The 16,107-nt window shown below is 36.3% G+C and overlaps 1 protein-coding gene across 17 annotated transcripts in view; it reads right to left on the minus strand.

Moving 5' to 3' along the window:
- The window catches only part of DOCK9 (dedicator of cytokinesis 9), a 356,429-nt gene that overhangs the window by 49,721 nt on the left and 290,601 nt on the right, over positions 1 to 16,107 (minus strand). For 13 of the 17 annotated variants that reach the window (XM_069064161.1, XM_069064166.1, XM_069064167.1 and 10 more), the window contains one exon: positions 7,440 to 7,555. In XM_069064161.1, the coding sequence (XP_068920262.1) occupies positions 7,440 to 7,555 (116 nt within the window). Of the gene's footprint in view, positions 1 to 7,439; positions 7,556 to 15,843; positions 15,888 to 16,107 lie in introns of all 17 variants that reach the window. The other 4 variants (XM_069064174.1, XM_069064165.1, XM_069064172.1 and 1 more) reach the window with 1 other exon arrangement.

The following is a 16,107-nucleotide window of genomic DNA, read 5'->3' on the forward strand; positions in this document are numbered from 1 at the left end:
AATAAAAAAAAAAGAAAAGATACCTTTCAATAGAAAGATATGCCACACAGAAATTCAGAACGAAAATTTTATATGCAAGGGCTCCTCCTGTGCCTATCTGAAGGCATTAAAATATTTAAAATAAATTCAATTCAAGCTTTTCTGTTTACCTATCTTCAATTTTACTTTTCCAAGTACAAGTATGGTAAACAAGAAACATTACTTTTAAATTACTCCTTTCTTTCTGAAGAGAAATATTTCATTTTGAAGAAGCATTGCCAAAATTGATGGAAATACAATTTAAAAATCATGTTGAATCATTTACTATTATTTTGATGAGGTCAAAATAAAAACAATTAATATGAAAATAGCTATTCCAAACATCTGAGCTTAAACGTTTTTGAAAGCATGGGTTTTGGGTGGCTTTTCTTCTTTTCTAAAGAGTGCTCATCCATCCATCCTACACCTCAAGTCCATTGTGCTTCTATTTTTATAAAAAAATTTTTGGAAAAATTCTCTCAGTTCAACTTAGCAAAAAGTGATATCTAGAGAATATTCAACATTATCAAGATGTCTGTTTAAAAAACCTTCAGGCTACTAAAGCATCCTAAGGCACAATGTTTTAGAAGAAATATCTTCTTCCATTGGCGTTGCTTATATATGTAGTGTTTCTAACTGAGTCCAATGTGAATCACTGGTACTCCATTGTGGAATTTGTGCCAGAAGATTCAAACATAGGCTCCAAGAGCTACATCAGTGAGACACTGCACAAGCTGCTGGAATTTGGGTCTTTCCTCAGGGTCTAGAGCCCAGCAACAGGCCATCACAGCAAACAATTCATCAGGGCAGGTGATTGGTTGAGCTATTCGGTAGCCATCTTTTAGATAAGCAGCCATCTCAAAGGAGTCAATATCCACATATAGGGTCTGGCCCAGAGTCATTAGTTCCCATAATGTTACTCCAAATGCCCACACATCACTAGCACTGGAGAACTCATTATTAACCAGACTTTCAAGAGCCATGGATCGAACTGGTCTATTTTCATTGTCCCCTAGACAGTGATAATCCGTGGGGAATAAGTCTCTGGATAAGGCATTATCAGTGATCTTTACCTGAAGTGTATCATCAATGACACAGTTTCTAGCAGCCAGATCTTTGTGAATGACCTCCCTTCTTGCCAAATAACTCATTCCACAGGCAATCTGAATAGCCATATATTACACTTATTATTGATTATTTATATCATTTACTATATTATAAATTTACATTATTTATTGTACTTTATTATTGCTATACCTTAAGATTATTGTACTTTATTATTTATATATTATATTATTTATTATTTACAATATTACTTATACTTTAAGATGATTATACTTCATTATTTATTATTTATAATCATTCACTATACTTTATTAGATACTTAAATTATTTATTATATTTTATTATTATACCTCAAGATTATTATACTTTAAGGCAGATTCCTGAATTATCTTGTGTGAATGAGAGCAGCTGTTAACAGAGGTGACAAATGTAGCACACTCCTTTGTCATTTACAATTATTATCTGGAGCCACAGAGGGAAGTCCCACAACTAATGTTTTCTAATTAAAGACCATGTAATAAGACTGAAATATAATCCAGGAAACAAACATACCAACAGGGAAGAGGGAGGAAATGTGTGTGGCTTCTGAGTTATTTTAATGTTCTAAGTGGAACAAAATAAATTTTTTTTTTACTAACTTTTATTCATTTCTTAAAGAAAAAAACTAGAAAGCAAGTCATGATAGAAAGACTGAATGGGAGTCTGGGTAGCTCCAATTAACTTTCAAGATTTTCCCTATGCCAATAACTTCATTGATTTGGTATTTTCTAAGTCTGGCTGGTCAAATAATTGACATTAGTTGCCTAAAAATGCAGAACAGCAAGAAACTTCTACACCTGGACTTTCTCACCTAAATATGAAGATGAAATGGTCCGGGGGCGTTTTCAAGTAGGGACAAAATGCATGCTATTTTATATGCAACTACTGACCATTAGAAGTGAACTGTCTACAGGCAGACCCCATAACACAAAATAAAATTCTGACAAGAATCTTCCAAAGGATGGCATTCCAAATTCATCTTATGGTTTAGACTAGCCAGGCAATAGATAAAGAAGATAGCACACTATTGAAACTAGCTTTGTTGCAAAGTAAACTGGATGAAGTTATAGAACTTCAGAATTAGTATTTATCCATTCAACTCACAGTGACTGAGTATAGAAAACTCAATGAAGCAAAAAAAGTCATAGGATCATAGCATAGAACTGAGGGTTCAAAGGAACTTTAGAGAAAATCTAGTCCATCTCCATTTTACTGAGAAAACGAAGGTTAAAACTACTTGGAGAAGGAAATGGCAAAACCACTTCAATATCTTTGCCAAGAAAATCCCAAATGGGGTCAGGAAGAGTCAGACATCACTGAAACAACTGAATTGAATTTGTTCAAGGATGAAGTCACAGAATCAGTAATCAAACAAATTAATCCAAATGGGGCCTTTTGTAAAACTGAATCAGCTCCTTTGAGGCAAGATTATTTGTACCTTTCTTCATATATGCTTTGTATTAATAAATGCTAAGCTTCATAATTTTTTATTAATATCAGACTTCTTAAAGGCTCATATTAATAAATAGGTCTCTTTAGGGACATGGGCTTTTTAGGCACTAAAAGGAGATGCTAGGAATAGTCCTATTTAAGAAGACATGCTATTACCTAAGCAACTGCCATACATGTTTATTCAAGATTTTTTGCTTTGAGAATTCACTCTTCTATAATTCATTTTTAGAAAAGCACCCTTTTGGGAAACCTAGGTGGTATAGTAGATAGAGTTCCAGACCTGAAATCAGAAAGACTCATCTTCCTGAGTTCAAATCTGAACTCAGACACTAGCCCTGTGACCCTGGGCAACTCACTTCACCTTATCTGCCTCAGTGTCTACATCTGTAAAATGAGCTGGAGAAGGAAATGGCCAACCACTACAATATCTTTGCCAAGAAAAACCCAAATGGGGTCATGAAGAGTCAGACAAGACTCAATAACAACAAAACTCACAGAAGCATTGAACTGACCTCACTTAACAGAGTCAATTAAGTGAAAAAAAAATCTACCAGTTCAAGTTTTTTTTTTACCAACTTCCTAGCAACCCTCTCTTCAATTACTTGTGAGAGCACCCTTTTAATTCTTACTGCTCTCTGTAATTATATCTAAGATTTTACAATATAGTCCATGTGCTGTGTATCACCCCATAAAACTGTTTTAAGAGAAATACAGAGGAGTTTTACTAGAAGCAGATTATTATTAAAATTATTTTAGGAGCAAAGAGAGTGCAGTATTATGTTAAAAAAAAAAAGCAGGTTTACACTGGGATAGCTCAACATACTTTAAAGCTTTGTAGGGGGAGGGATTGATTCAGGTAGAAGGAAATTCTAGATGAAGAAACCTCCTTTTACCAATGCAGGCCAGCACTTTTTTCAATGTAAGGTTAGTCTTAAGAGGTTTATTTAGAATTCTAGATTCTAGAGTATTAAGAAGTGAAGTGACTTGCTCTGGGGTCACAGTGACAGGATGCTCTGGAGGTGTTTCATTTGAACCTAGATCTTCCAGCTTTGGAGGGCAGTCTTGTATCCCGTGTGCCAACTACTCTGCTTCGCTTTACAATTTGATGATGCATTTTATCTATCTTTATCTCATATAAAATCTGTGTGTATAGATATGATACCGTATATAAACATGCATATATGATATATCTATAAGAAAGAATTATATTAGGGTTGTATGAGAACTTTGAGCAGCTGAAAAGTGATACTTATGCCACCTAAGAGAATTAAAAAGCACTTTTCTTCTAGGAAGTCAAAACATGGTCCTAGACAAGTTGGTAGTTACAGGCAAGGGTGTGCTGGTACCAGCTTGTTCTCAAGGTGATTCAATGTGAGAATTTTATACTTGGGAAATTGATAAATGCTACAAATCAGGACTTGATTTGTTATTTTGTTAATTGTATAGACTTAAGAAAATTATAGAGAAAGTGGTAATAATGCAGATTTAACTGAAAAGTGAATCCTGTGTAAATTCCCCCCCCCAACCCCTTTTTTTATTCTTAGAGAGATGATTGTTAAACATTTATTGGCACATCACTGGCAAGTGTTATTGAATGAATACCACCTAACTTAGACACTGATGAAGATACTCTCTATTAGGGCTTAAACAGGACTCATGTTTGATATTTCTGAAGATTTTCTTCATTTTTGTTTTTTAAATCTATTCATCTTCCAACTTGTTACAGGTAGTTTATCAAAAGTGGCCAACTTGGAAAGGGTTCTCTGCTCTTTATTTCTCTATAGGATCATTTAAGCCACATTCATGGTTCAGAACTATCCTTCCCCAATTGAACTTGACCTGTGTGCCCTTTGAGGGCCACTAGTGAAGATCTCTATTGTTGCTCTGTTCTATTAGCAAGAAAATCAAAACCTGGCCACTGATGACTGTTAGGAGAAATCTCCCTATGCCCAGGTCATAGAAAATCTCGAGAATCTTCCAATTCTGAATGTGTGCTGTGAGACAGTGCCAGAGACAATGTTTTGGCTGACCAAGAAGCCCTGACAAAGACATGCCCTCAGTCCTAAGCCTGCTTCTGCATTCCATCCTGCTGCCAAATCTCAGATCCCTAGTCATAGTCTTTAGCTTTTATTTTTTTTTTGGTGGGGGAGAGGTAATGTGATGAGGAAGGTAGGGCCTCAGTGCAACAAGTAGGCTATTAACTGGCAGATCATGATCAAGCTTTGTTTTAAGATCACCTAGCCCTGTTTTGTTCCTGGCCAGTAAAACAGTGTAGTACATAGGGTGCTGGACTTGAACAAGATGACCCAAGTTCAAATCCTGTCTCTAATACCTACTAGCTGCGCAACTTATGAGTAAGTCACTTAACACATCTGAGCCTTGGTTGCCACACTGGTAAAATGAGAGGAATGGGACCTACAGTAACCTGGTTCTTGTGAAACTCAATACTCTATATCTTAAAACACCATATCAATGTTCTTTGTCAATATACAACGCGTTCCCAAAATCTTAACTGCAGTTTCAAGCTTAGAAAAGCTTTAAGCTTTTAAACCTCAGAATTTTGGGATACCAACATGGTAGTAAGAAATCTGAATTCCCAGCACATATCACAAGCCCTCACCATAATTCAAAAACTGAAATTGTATTAAAATAAAATAAATATACTTCTGTAAAGGCTGTTATTATAAATTCATAATTTATCCCCATCTTAACACAGTGTTTTTTAAAGGTATGAATGGGTGACGTGGAACATAGGTGTTACTACATAATTAGGACTGCAGGGTGGCTGATCTGCAGGACACGGCAGAAGCAGCTAGTGCATAAAAAGTAAGCTGAGCAGGGGGATCTAGAAGCCACTGGATTTTTGTCTGTCTTTTTACTTTCAGACTGTTGTGGTACCGATGTTGTAAAGGGGTAAAACAAGAGATCCAGGTGAGAGGTCACTGCAGCTGGCCTATGAAGTTCTGGGTTTGTGCTCCCATGTTTTGCATATGTGTCCCTATGAAAGTCCTTTGCACTACATTACCTGAAGTCTTAATTATAGAGAGCAACAAAGGTCTGGGAAGTGATGACTAGGCAGCTGTTCAATTGTTTTTCAGTTGTGTCTGACTTTTCGTGACCCCATTTGGGGTTTTCTTGGCAAAGATACTGGAGTGGTTTGCCATTTCCTTCTCCAGCTCATTTTATAGATGAGGAAACTGAGGTAAACAGAGTTAAGTGACTCACCCAGGGTCACACAGCTAGTAAGTGTCTGAGGCCAGATTTGAACTCAGGTGAGTCTTCCTGACACTAGGCTGGGCATTCTTAGCTGCCCTAGTGACAGATGACTAGTCACAGATTAGCTATAGCTATATCATCAATATTACTTTATAAACCTTTTGCTATTCCCTTTGCCAATGTCTAGGTCAGAGGTCATGAGACCTTGACAAAGAGAAGTTGTGGCCAAAAGTGTAGTCAAAGACCATGGACAATTTTTTTTTTTTGCTTTTTGGAGGGGGGAAGGTAGGTCAATTGGGGTTAAGTGACCTACCCAAAGTCATACGGCTAGTTTTTGTGTTAATTGTCTGAGGCTGGATTTGAACTCAGGTCCTCCTGACTCCAGGGCTGGTGCTCTATTCACTGCGCCACCTAGCCACCCCCTGGCCATGGTCAATTTTGATGAGAATTTTTAACTTAAAAAAAACCAAACAAATGGAAATAGAGATTGAAACTCATTAAACCAAACATAGCTCTCTTCATGAGCCCCATGCTAAATATCACCATGGAGATCATCTATTCTTTATGTCTCCATTTGCTCATCTATAAGATGGGGTTTAAAATAATGACTTGCTTTATTAGGGATGGGAAAGAAGGGGCAAAGAAGTAATTAAAAAAATAAAAGTTTTCAAAGCATTCACAAATATTGCAAGCCACCACATAAACAATCTACTCCCCCAAATATTTTAGTCAACTTAATTTATATTGCAGTCATCTCAGCTCAATCAGAGATTAATGAGAGATCCAGATTTAATCACCATGTGACAAGAACACTGCTGTTTGGAAAACAAGTAAACTAATTGAGTAATTTGAGTCCACATTAAGGCAAGGCGAACTTCTCTCGGACTCTCATTCAAGTAGAATTGTTGGCTTCCGTCTTCATTGTTTATCATCATTAGTTGCCCTTTCTAACTTGGAAAAGAAAATAACCACTTAGTAGAAAAGAGATGTTAGGTTCCTGAGCATAAGAACAAGGCTGGGAAAGAATTTGCCTTTTTTCTCTTAATTATAATATGCTATGGTCTTGTGATTCCAGAACAACTTAAATATTAATTTTAAAGCATTTTTTAAAGTTTCTCTCATCTCTAAATAAACCTTTTTTTGTTTCATTCAAAGACTAAGGAGAGCAGACCAATAAAAATGAACACAAATTCATTTGTATGATTTAGTTTAAATAATTTAAATCTAGACTTTCACTGCATGCAGCATTTGGATTCATTCAAAAGAACAAAGATATAAGAAGACAGAAATGCCTGGTGAGGTCATTGAGTTTATCATCCCCTAGGGTGCAGTACTGTGGAGAAATGTTTCCTTTGGTAAATGTTTTGTTCTACCCAAGCTAATTACCTCCAGAGGCCGTGTTTCCATCATTTCAAAGCATGTTGTACAGACTAACAAATTAAGCTTTATTATATTTCAGGGAATTCAAGTCATTAAGCTGTAAAATGGTTTCATTAATGGTATTTATGGATTAGCAACTTCCCAGAATGATTTATAACTAACCAAGAAAACTAGGGGATGGAAGCGTGTAACATCTTCAAGCAGAGTTCAAACCAATGAATCAACTTAAAACATTAAAAACTTATCAGGAAATTCCTGATCAAACAAACCTTAAATGCCAATGTGAATAACGATAAAGTATCCAGAGCAGTGAGACAAACTTCTGTGGCAATGTTTGCTTCCAGCAACGACTGGTGAAGAACATCGGCATCAGAGTGGCCGTAGCCTGTATGAATTATAACATGAGCATTACTACATAATGGGTTGGAATTCCGACATAAAGGCTTGTTCTAGAGTGCAATGAAAGGAGAGTCAACTCTGGATTATTCAGAGGCCAATTATCCAGGCCCATTCCTCTAATTCTTCTCTTGGAATGCCTGATTTCCTGATTTTTGGTTACTGGTCAATTCTCCCTGTGTGCCAGCGTTTCCACAGGAAAGAGAACACAAATATATCCAATTCAACACAAATTTATCATTTATTATGAATGTAAGGCTGATAAATTTTCTGATTTTCAAAAATACTTAGTGGGGGAGGCTGTTGAAACTATTGCTTAAATGAGATTGATAGACATGTATGTGGCCTCTCCATGTCCCCAGTTACCATAGATAATCTAGAGTTGACAACACTGCTTCCTAGTTGCTGCAAGCCATCTTAAGAAAAAGCATGAAAGTCACTTCCAGTGAAAGAAATGTTTAAGAAAAAGGAAGAAATTTTAGGATGCAAACTTATGGTTTTTCTAACCTAATTACACAAACATGAATACACAATTTACTCTTCTCTTTATACAATGGTGAAACGAATTTTGTATTAATGTGAGTGTAGTCGATGGGAAATTTGAGAAATTAAACTATGAAATGGCACACATTAGCAAAAAGGCGTTTAGTGATGAGAAGTTATTGTACTGACCTAGACAGCAAAGAAAGAGCATGTATCAACATTATATAATTCCACATAATAGTGTCTTTCTCCAAGGACCTCAAAGGGCACTACAAATGAATAGGCAATTTACATGATACCCTAGCGAGGTGAATAAATGGTCCCATTTTACAGATCAGGAAAGTGAGGCACAGAATGCATAAGGAATTCTCACAAGGTTAGCAATAGGATAGAAACAGAGCCTGGATCTCCAAATTCCTCACTCAATTTACTAAGTCCCAATGACTCTATGTTATATAATTAGAATAAAATCAATTGGTTTAAATAGCATAAAATGAGAAATTGTGAATAAAATATAATAACTCAAGTGAAAGCCAGCTCTATATACACTGTGATTTAAAGAACCCATTATACAACTTCCTTTTTAAACTTCAGTAGGAATTAAAAAACATGTTTTTATTAAATTCTATCTGGTTTTTTAAAAGTGGTTAAATTGCAAAATTTTAGGTTTTGTGCTTCTGTAAAGCTGGAAGAGTGTAACATCATCAAGCAGGGTTCAAACCAATGAATCAACTTAAAACATTAAAAACTTTTTTTATATAACATTTGCTAGACATTCCTTTTTGGTGAATAGGAATCTCATTCAAGCTTCTTGTTTAATATTGTATTCTGGCTTTCTTTTTCTTGTGTTTTGCAGTAAATCTTCCCTAGAGGATGAATATGAATATATTTTTGATTTTTGAATAATGTTATCTTTGGTTTATGAGAGAAGCCATAGCTTCATTCTATGAAAACAGTATGGTGACAGAAAGAAAGTTAAAGAGAAAAAACCGAATTGATGTGAAAGTGATTTTATATCATGGTGAGGTTGTCTGATTTACATACAGTACCTGTTCTTGAACCAACCAAAAATATCCTGCAGGTATTAGGGTAAAGGGACCTTTTCTTAGATGCTACAATTTCCCCCACAACAGATTTTAAGTTGGATAAGATAGTAACAGGTAATTAATTTTAGTGATTTTTGGGTGGGGACTATTCTTTCTCTGCTAGAAAGGTGCACAATGGTTTAGAGTTCTGAGCCTGAAGTCAGATGAGCTGAGTGACTTGAATTCAAATCTGGACCTGGGCAAATTACTTAACTTCTCTCAGCCTTAGTTTCCCCATCTGTGAAATGGGGAAAATAAATAGCACCTCTCTCACAAAATTGTTATGAAGATCAATTGAGATATTTTTTAAAAAAGTTCTTAGTCCAGGGGGCAGCTAGGTGGTGCAGTGAATAGAGCACCAGCCCTGGAGTCAGGAGGACCTGAGTTTAGGTTTGGTCTCAGACACTTGACACACTTACTAGCTGTGTGACTTTGGGCAAGTCACTTAATCCTAATTGCCCTCCAAAAAGAAAAAAAAATGCTTAGCCCAGTACCTGGCACATAGTAGGCAATTGCCTATGGACATTAGGTAGGAGACAAATAAATGCACTATAAAGAATGATTTCTCCCATCTCCAACCTACCCACACAAACATGAAAAATGTTGAGACTATACCTATATTCCAATTTAAATCCTGGAAGAATGTAAGGACTGAGGGTCCAGCAGCAAATGATTTAAATGTTTACAAATATACATTATATAAAATAAAGCCATGATGTATATTAACATGTATACATTGATTACTTGTTATTTCTTCAGCATGAGAACTTCCTCCACTGTAAACTAAATTTATCTATAACATGCAGGGCTTATTGACCATATTGATCTCCAAAGCGAAAAGAATCGGGGTGAGGGTGTTGGGTGATTTTGGAAAATAGGCCATTGAGAATCAGATAAGATACTGACCACTGGCCTGAGCATAATCCTTGGCAGCATGAACACCAGGGGTTGCTAACCACTATTTTGGCCTCCTCTGTCTATATGTGCATACATACTAATATGTTTATGTATGTAGGTATTATGCATGACATAATACACACACATCTTACCTACTTTACCAGAGAATTTAGTCTATAACCAAGACTGTTCTAAATACACAGGAAAAAAGAAATAGTGGAAGTTGCGTATTGTTGCTTCATTAACAAATTATTGCTATGAGCCAGAAGGAAAAAAGGATATACATACATAGATACAGACATATATGTATGTATGTATGTGTTTGTGTATGCACTTATGTGTATATGTATATGTTTTTTTAAACTCATTTTGAGTCTCAGACTGTCTACTTGACTCCATTCCATAAACATAACAGCTAAATGTACCTAGATCATTTTTTTTTCTATAACTTACTATCTATTACCAAGGGGCTTTCCAAATTATCAGAGCATCTAGGAGGGAAAACAACTATTTAGAATCCTTTTGAAGCTTCCTATAGCCTTTCCTGAAACTAGAAATTTTTTCTCCTCTAAAGGTTCAAAATGCCAGTGATGGACACTGAAAAGAATTTCAAGCTGGAGAAGCATTAGCTTTGGAGTGGGAGGAATTGGTTACAAATCTCAGCTGTGCCACTTGCCACCTTTATAGCCTTCATAAGCAAGTGACTTAACCTACCTGGCTCTCAATTTTCTCATCTTTAAAATGATAGGGTTAAACTGGTTGACTTCTGAGGTCCTTTTCATCACTGAATCTAGAATTTTATGATCTGCAAAACCATCTTTTAAACAGTATACAATCACTTACTGAAAGAAGTATCCCAAAACACAAATTTCCCAAAAGCAATCTCCAAATAATTTGAACGTGTCTTAATGGACATGCTACTATCACTGTGACACTGTGACTTAACTTTAACCATCATGTAAAATGCCTTTTTCCTGCCTTTTAACTGTTAAAAGTCAGGCTACCATAAATACTTTTTCTTTGCACCTAAATGGCGGATAGAGAAGGTCATTGAGAATACTTATTCAAGTTGAAAATAGATATTGACTATGGTCCTATTTTTCTCCAACTTGCACATGAAAAGACAAATTTGTTTCAAATGACAAGAAATATACGAGATAAGAATATTTTATCTACTTGTTGTCTTTGCAAGATTTGATTATTTTCCTGATTAGGAGGCTTATGTATGCAAATGACATAGGATATGGGATATACTGTAGGATAAAAAATTTAAGCTTATAGAAAAACTCATTAAGCATATCTTCCAAAAATAGACCCCTTTTAATGTATTTTTAAAAGACCTAATTGGAATGGATCATCAAATTGCATAAAACATTTTTTTAGCATCAATTTGCTAAACCTTTTTTGGTCTCAATTTTTAAACTCCATAAAACTAAGTCCTAGCTAACATCTTAAAACATTTTTCTGTATTACGTAATGTTTAAAACACTTGATTCTTGAGGTCTAAATAATTATATTTATACAGAGACTGTGCCTATAGGTCTAGAGGGAATTCAAACATATGTGATATTATGCATAGTAAAGAAACATGAAATATTTTATATAGTATATTAATGTTAACATGTGCATTCATTTTTCTCTAAACCAAGGGTAGATTTTTCTTATGGAAAAGGTTTTGTATTCATCTCTCATGACTTCAATTATGCCATTGGGCACATATCTATCTATCAACTTAGAGACATCTAGGTGAAATGGATAGTGTTACTTGGAGTCAAGAAGATATGAGTTCAGATCTTACCTCAGACACTTATTAGCTGTGTGATCCTGAACAATTCACTTAATCTCTCTCAGTTTCCTTCATCTATAAAATGGGTATCATAATAGCTATCTACCTCACAAGGTTGTTGGGAGTTTCAAATAAAATAACAAAGTACTTTGCAAACCTGAAACTATCTACATAAATGCTATTATTATTAGTTTGTTATTATCAGTTGTTTTCAGTCATGTTCAACTCTTTGTGACCCTATCAGGGTTTTTTTTTTGGCAAGGATTTGGGAGTGGTTTCCCATTTCCTTCTCCAGCCCATTTTAGAGATGAGGAAACTGAGACAAACAGGGCTAAGTGATTTGCCCAGGGTCACACAATTAGGAAGTATCTCAGGTCAGATTTGAATTCAGGTCCTCCTGACTCCAGGATGGACTAGACCACCTAACTGTTCTTTTATCGTTATTATTTACATGTGCAAATGATTGTAAATATATTGATATAACCCACATTAACTTTTTATATGCCCTGGAAATATCTCAAAAGGGAATCGTGGCCCCCTCTATAGGCTTATTTGCAGAATTCAAATTTATTGGATTAAAGGAATATACTTACTACCTCTTAATTTTCTCATATGAAAAAATGAGTGGGTTGGACTAGGTGACCTCCCTGGTCTCTTCCCACTTTAATCTGTGATATCTATGATGGTTTTAATTCACATTATTTCTTGCCCAAACATTGGGGGCAAAGTAACGTACCTGCAGGAGTCATCTGCAAATGCAGTGAGTCTGCTCTGATTTTTGCAAGAATTCATAGGGTTTTTTTGCAGTCCTCTGCTGCTACCTGGTGGTCACTTTCAAGTTTACAGTGGCCTCCCCTAATCCTCAGGCCTCTAGAGATAGTGTCCACATCCAAGATGGTGCCCAGAAGAGTAAGGGTGTCTCTTTGGTAACATGCATCATTTTCCCCCTGTCAAATCCATGCCAGATTCCCACATATACCTGGCAAGCCTCTCATGACAGAATAAAGAACTCTCTTTGTCTTTGTCATTTTGGTTGGTCCAATAGAAGGTACTGCATTATTCATCAAACAAGTATGGATTTCCTAGAAAAACATGGTTACAAACCTTCCCAGCACATGATCATGGACAGAGTGCTTCAGGTTTGACATACACCTATACACATGTATTTGTACACATATATACATATTATGCAGATCATGGCTGAGCTGACTCAGAGATTAAAAACTTAAGGAAAAGTTGCAACCATTTGGAAATATCAGGACTAGAAGATGGAAGATGAGCAGCTGAATTTGAGAGGTGGGCACAATTATTTGCAAGAATTAACAGTTACATTTGAATGAGCAGATGCTAGAGAATAAAAGGCACCCAGGCTAAGAGCAAACAAAACCAGCTCTGTGTTATTTATTGAGTAGCAAGTAAAGCACTCATCTAAAATCAGACTTGGGACAGGGAAATTCACTATAAATTAGATACTAACAAAAAAAAAAAAACTAAACACTCATATTTATAAGCCTGAAATGTTAGTCAATTTGAAAATGAGTCTTTCTGTATATTTTTAACATTAATTATTTAAGAGCTGTACATTCCTTTGTTCTCTGAATTTATTCTGATTCCAGGTTATAAAGTATCCAGGCTCAGGGACAGTGGGCTGCAGGAGTAGATTCAGTCTTCTGAAAAGTCCTATAACTTTCTGCCTGAACAGAGTAGTCTCTTTCAGCTGGTTCTTTCACTGTTTAGAAACAGGATGCCTGACCTCCTGTAAGCAAGTTAACCTGCGCCTTCATGACATTTTCTGAGACCCAGCGATTCAATCAGAGAAAACCAGACTGGTCACTCCTGTAAAATGACCTGACAAGCCAACTCTCTGTTAAACAGTGAGTAAAGGCCTGATGGCTGTGGTCTTTAGTGAGAAACAGTGAGTTTACCTCTACCTTCTCCTTAGGTCACCTGTGGACAGGTTTAGAGGATGAGGGTACCTATTCTAGTCATAACTAACAACACCTGAAATCAATGTGATTTCTGGAAGCTCACAATGCTTAGATGTGTCCTTACCCCAACTCAAGCACTGGTCACTGGGTCTGCTTCTAATCGCAAGGATTGTTTTATATTTTGTGGTGGGGTGCCATGGGATTATTTATGAATTTTTTTTGATGTATAATCTATATCAGATGCCTGCTGTCTTGGGAAAGGGAGAGGGAGAAAAATTTGGTACTCAAAATATATTTTTTTATGGCAATTGGGGTTAAGTTGACTTGCCCAAGGTCACACAGCTAGTTTTTGTGTTACGTGTCTGAGGCCAAATTTGAACTCAGGTCCTCTTGACTCCAGGGCCAGTGCTCTATTCACTGAGCCACCTAGCCGCCCCCAGAACTGAAAATCAACGTTGAAAATTGTCTTACAATTGGAAAAAATAAAATACTAATGAAATTTTTTTAAATTAACGTTTTGTTTGCTATATGTGCCATTTACTTTTGTCTTCTGTGATTGTTAAGCTATAAAATCTTGAGGTTGCTTTCCTTATCTTATAAATGCACCCCAAAGTTCAATAATTTTTTTGAAGAAGGACCAGACCTGTGATTTCAGTGATACAGGAAATGCTTTTTTTCAATTCAGGTTGGCACATGCTTGTAACTAACAATTCAAGAGTGTTCCCTACGGCTGAGAGTTTAAGTCACTTGCCTGGAGTTACATAGTTTGTAGGGTGGCAAGGTAAGGCTTGAACCCTATACTGACTCCAAGGCCAGCTTTCTCCACCATGCTACGTTGTCCCTTCAAGCATTAATTACAAATTATTAAGTGAAAGAATTAGTCAGCCGGATGTATCTTTGACTCCTAGCTTCCTTCAGGTGTCTGCTAAAGTCCTTGCCTTCTGCAAGAAAACCTTCCCAGTCCTCCTTAAGGAACTAGCCTTTCCTTTGAGATGCTCTCAAATCTAGCCGAATGCATCTTGTTTGTACCATGAGCGCCTAGAAAACAGGGACTTCTTTTTGTCTTTTTTTTTATACTGCTAATGATTAGCATGGTGTCTGGTGCAGTCCAAGCAGCTAGGTAGAGTTTGTCAACTTGATTAAATACAGCTACCTAGGTGAAGACAGTCTAGCAGGTTTCTATTCTCTGCTAGATTTAATTTCTGTTTTCTAAGTAGGAAGGAAGTTCAGAGGCAAGAAACTTTGTGTTGAATTTTTAAAAAAATTTATTTACTTTGTCTTTAGGCCTAGAAGTATCAATCTCTAATAGAAACTGTGTGACAAATTAATACAAATTATTATAGCCTTAAGGCATGGTGTTAATAACCACTCTGAAGGAATGCAGGACATAAAACATGGATTTTCGGAGTTTCTCAGTTCATTTTTTGACAAGAATGGCATAATATTAGTATAAGAGAATTTGAGATTTAGCCTATGATTTCACCATGGCTCAGGCTGTATTAAAGGTATTTTGACTCTGCTGGAGTACAAGGGTGCTCTCCATATCTCCTCCCACTTACAAAGGGGTGTCTTTGAGCAACGGCGAATAAACAGAGCTGACAATGTTCTCTTTACTCTTAGCCTGGGTTAAGACGTGAGTGTGAAAACCACAGCAGATGGAGTCCATGAACTACAGAGAATATTTTTTCATTAACATGTGAAACTTGTCCTGGTATTGAACCTTAATTGGAGTCATGCTGTCAGAGGAGGTGGAGAAACCTGTGGGTCACCCACCTGACATGAATGGCATTGATTATAGATGGCTGTATTAGTTTTTGTCATGCTGGATGATGGGCAGACTTTAGGGTTTCTGCTTTGTGAACTCCTAATGTGTCAGAAAAATTTAAGTTTCTAGGGACACTGGACAAATACCACATCCCCTTGGTTTATAGATAGAAATCAATCAAAATGCACCCCCCCCCCTTGTATTGGCAGAGTCTCTATTTTGAAGTTAGAAAGCCCCATAGTTAGGAAGGCAAGATGAACAACAAGAAAAAAAAAGTTTCTGTTTACAAGTGAAGCGGTCTTAGAAGCCGACTTCAACCTGATTAAATCTTACCATTGTCTACAGAAATTCCAAGCACACTTGATATCTTTCTCACACTGAAAACAGAAAAAGTCACTTCGTTATTGGGCGCTTTTCCACATCTACAGAAATTGATTCATGGACTTTATGTTCTCATAGCAGTTTTAAGGATTAAAATACATTTTTTTTTCCTCCTGGCAGAAATGTCAGAATGTGGAGATATGATCAATTACATGCACTTTGTCAGGGAGGGGAGGAGAAGGAAGAGATCCCACCAGATGTTCTCAGCGTCTACAA

This window comes from Petaurus breviceps, unplaced genomic scaffold (assembly GCF_028583685.1).
Source record: "Petaurus breviceps papuanus isolate PSGF00001 unplaced genomic scaffold, PetGlider_PUasm1.0 90625, whole genome shotgun sequence".
In the NCBI taxonomy this organism is placed as follows: domain Eukaryota; kingdom Metazoa; phylum Chordata; class Mammalia; order Diprotodontia; family Petauridae; genus Petaurus; species Petaurus breviceps.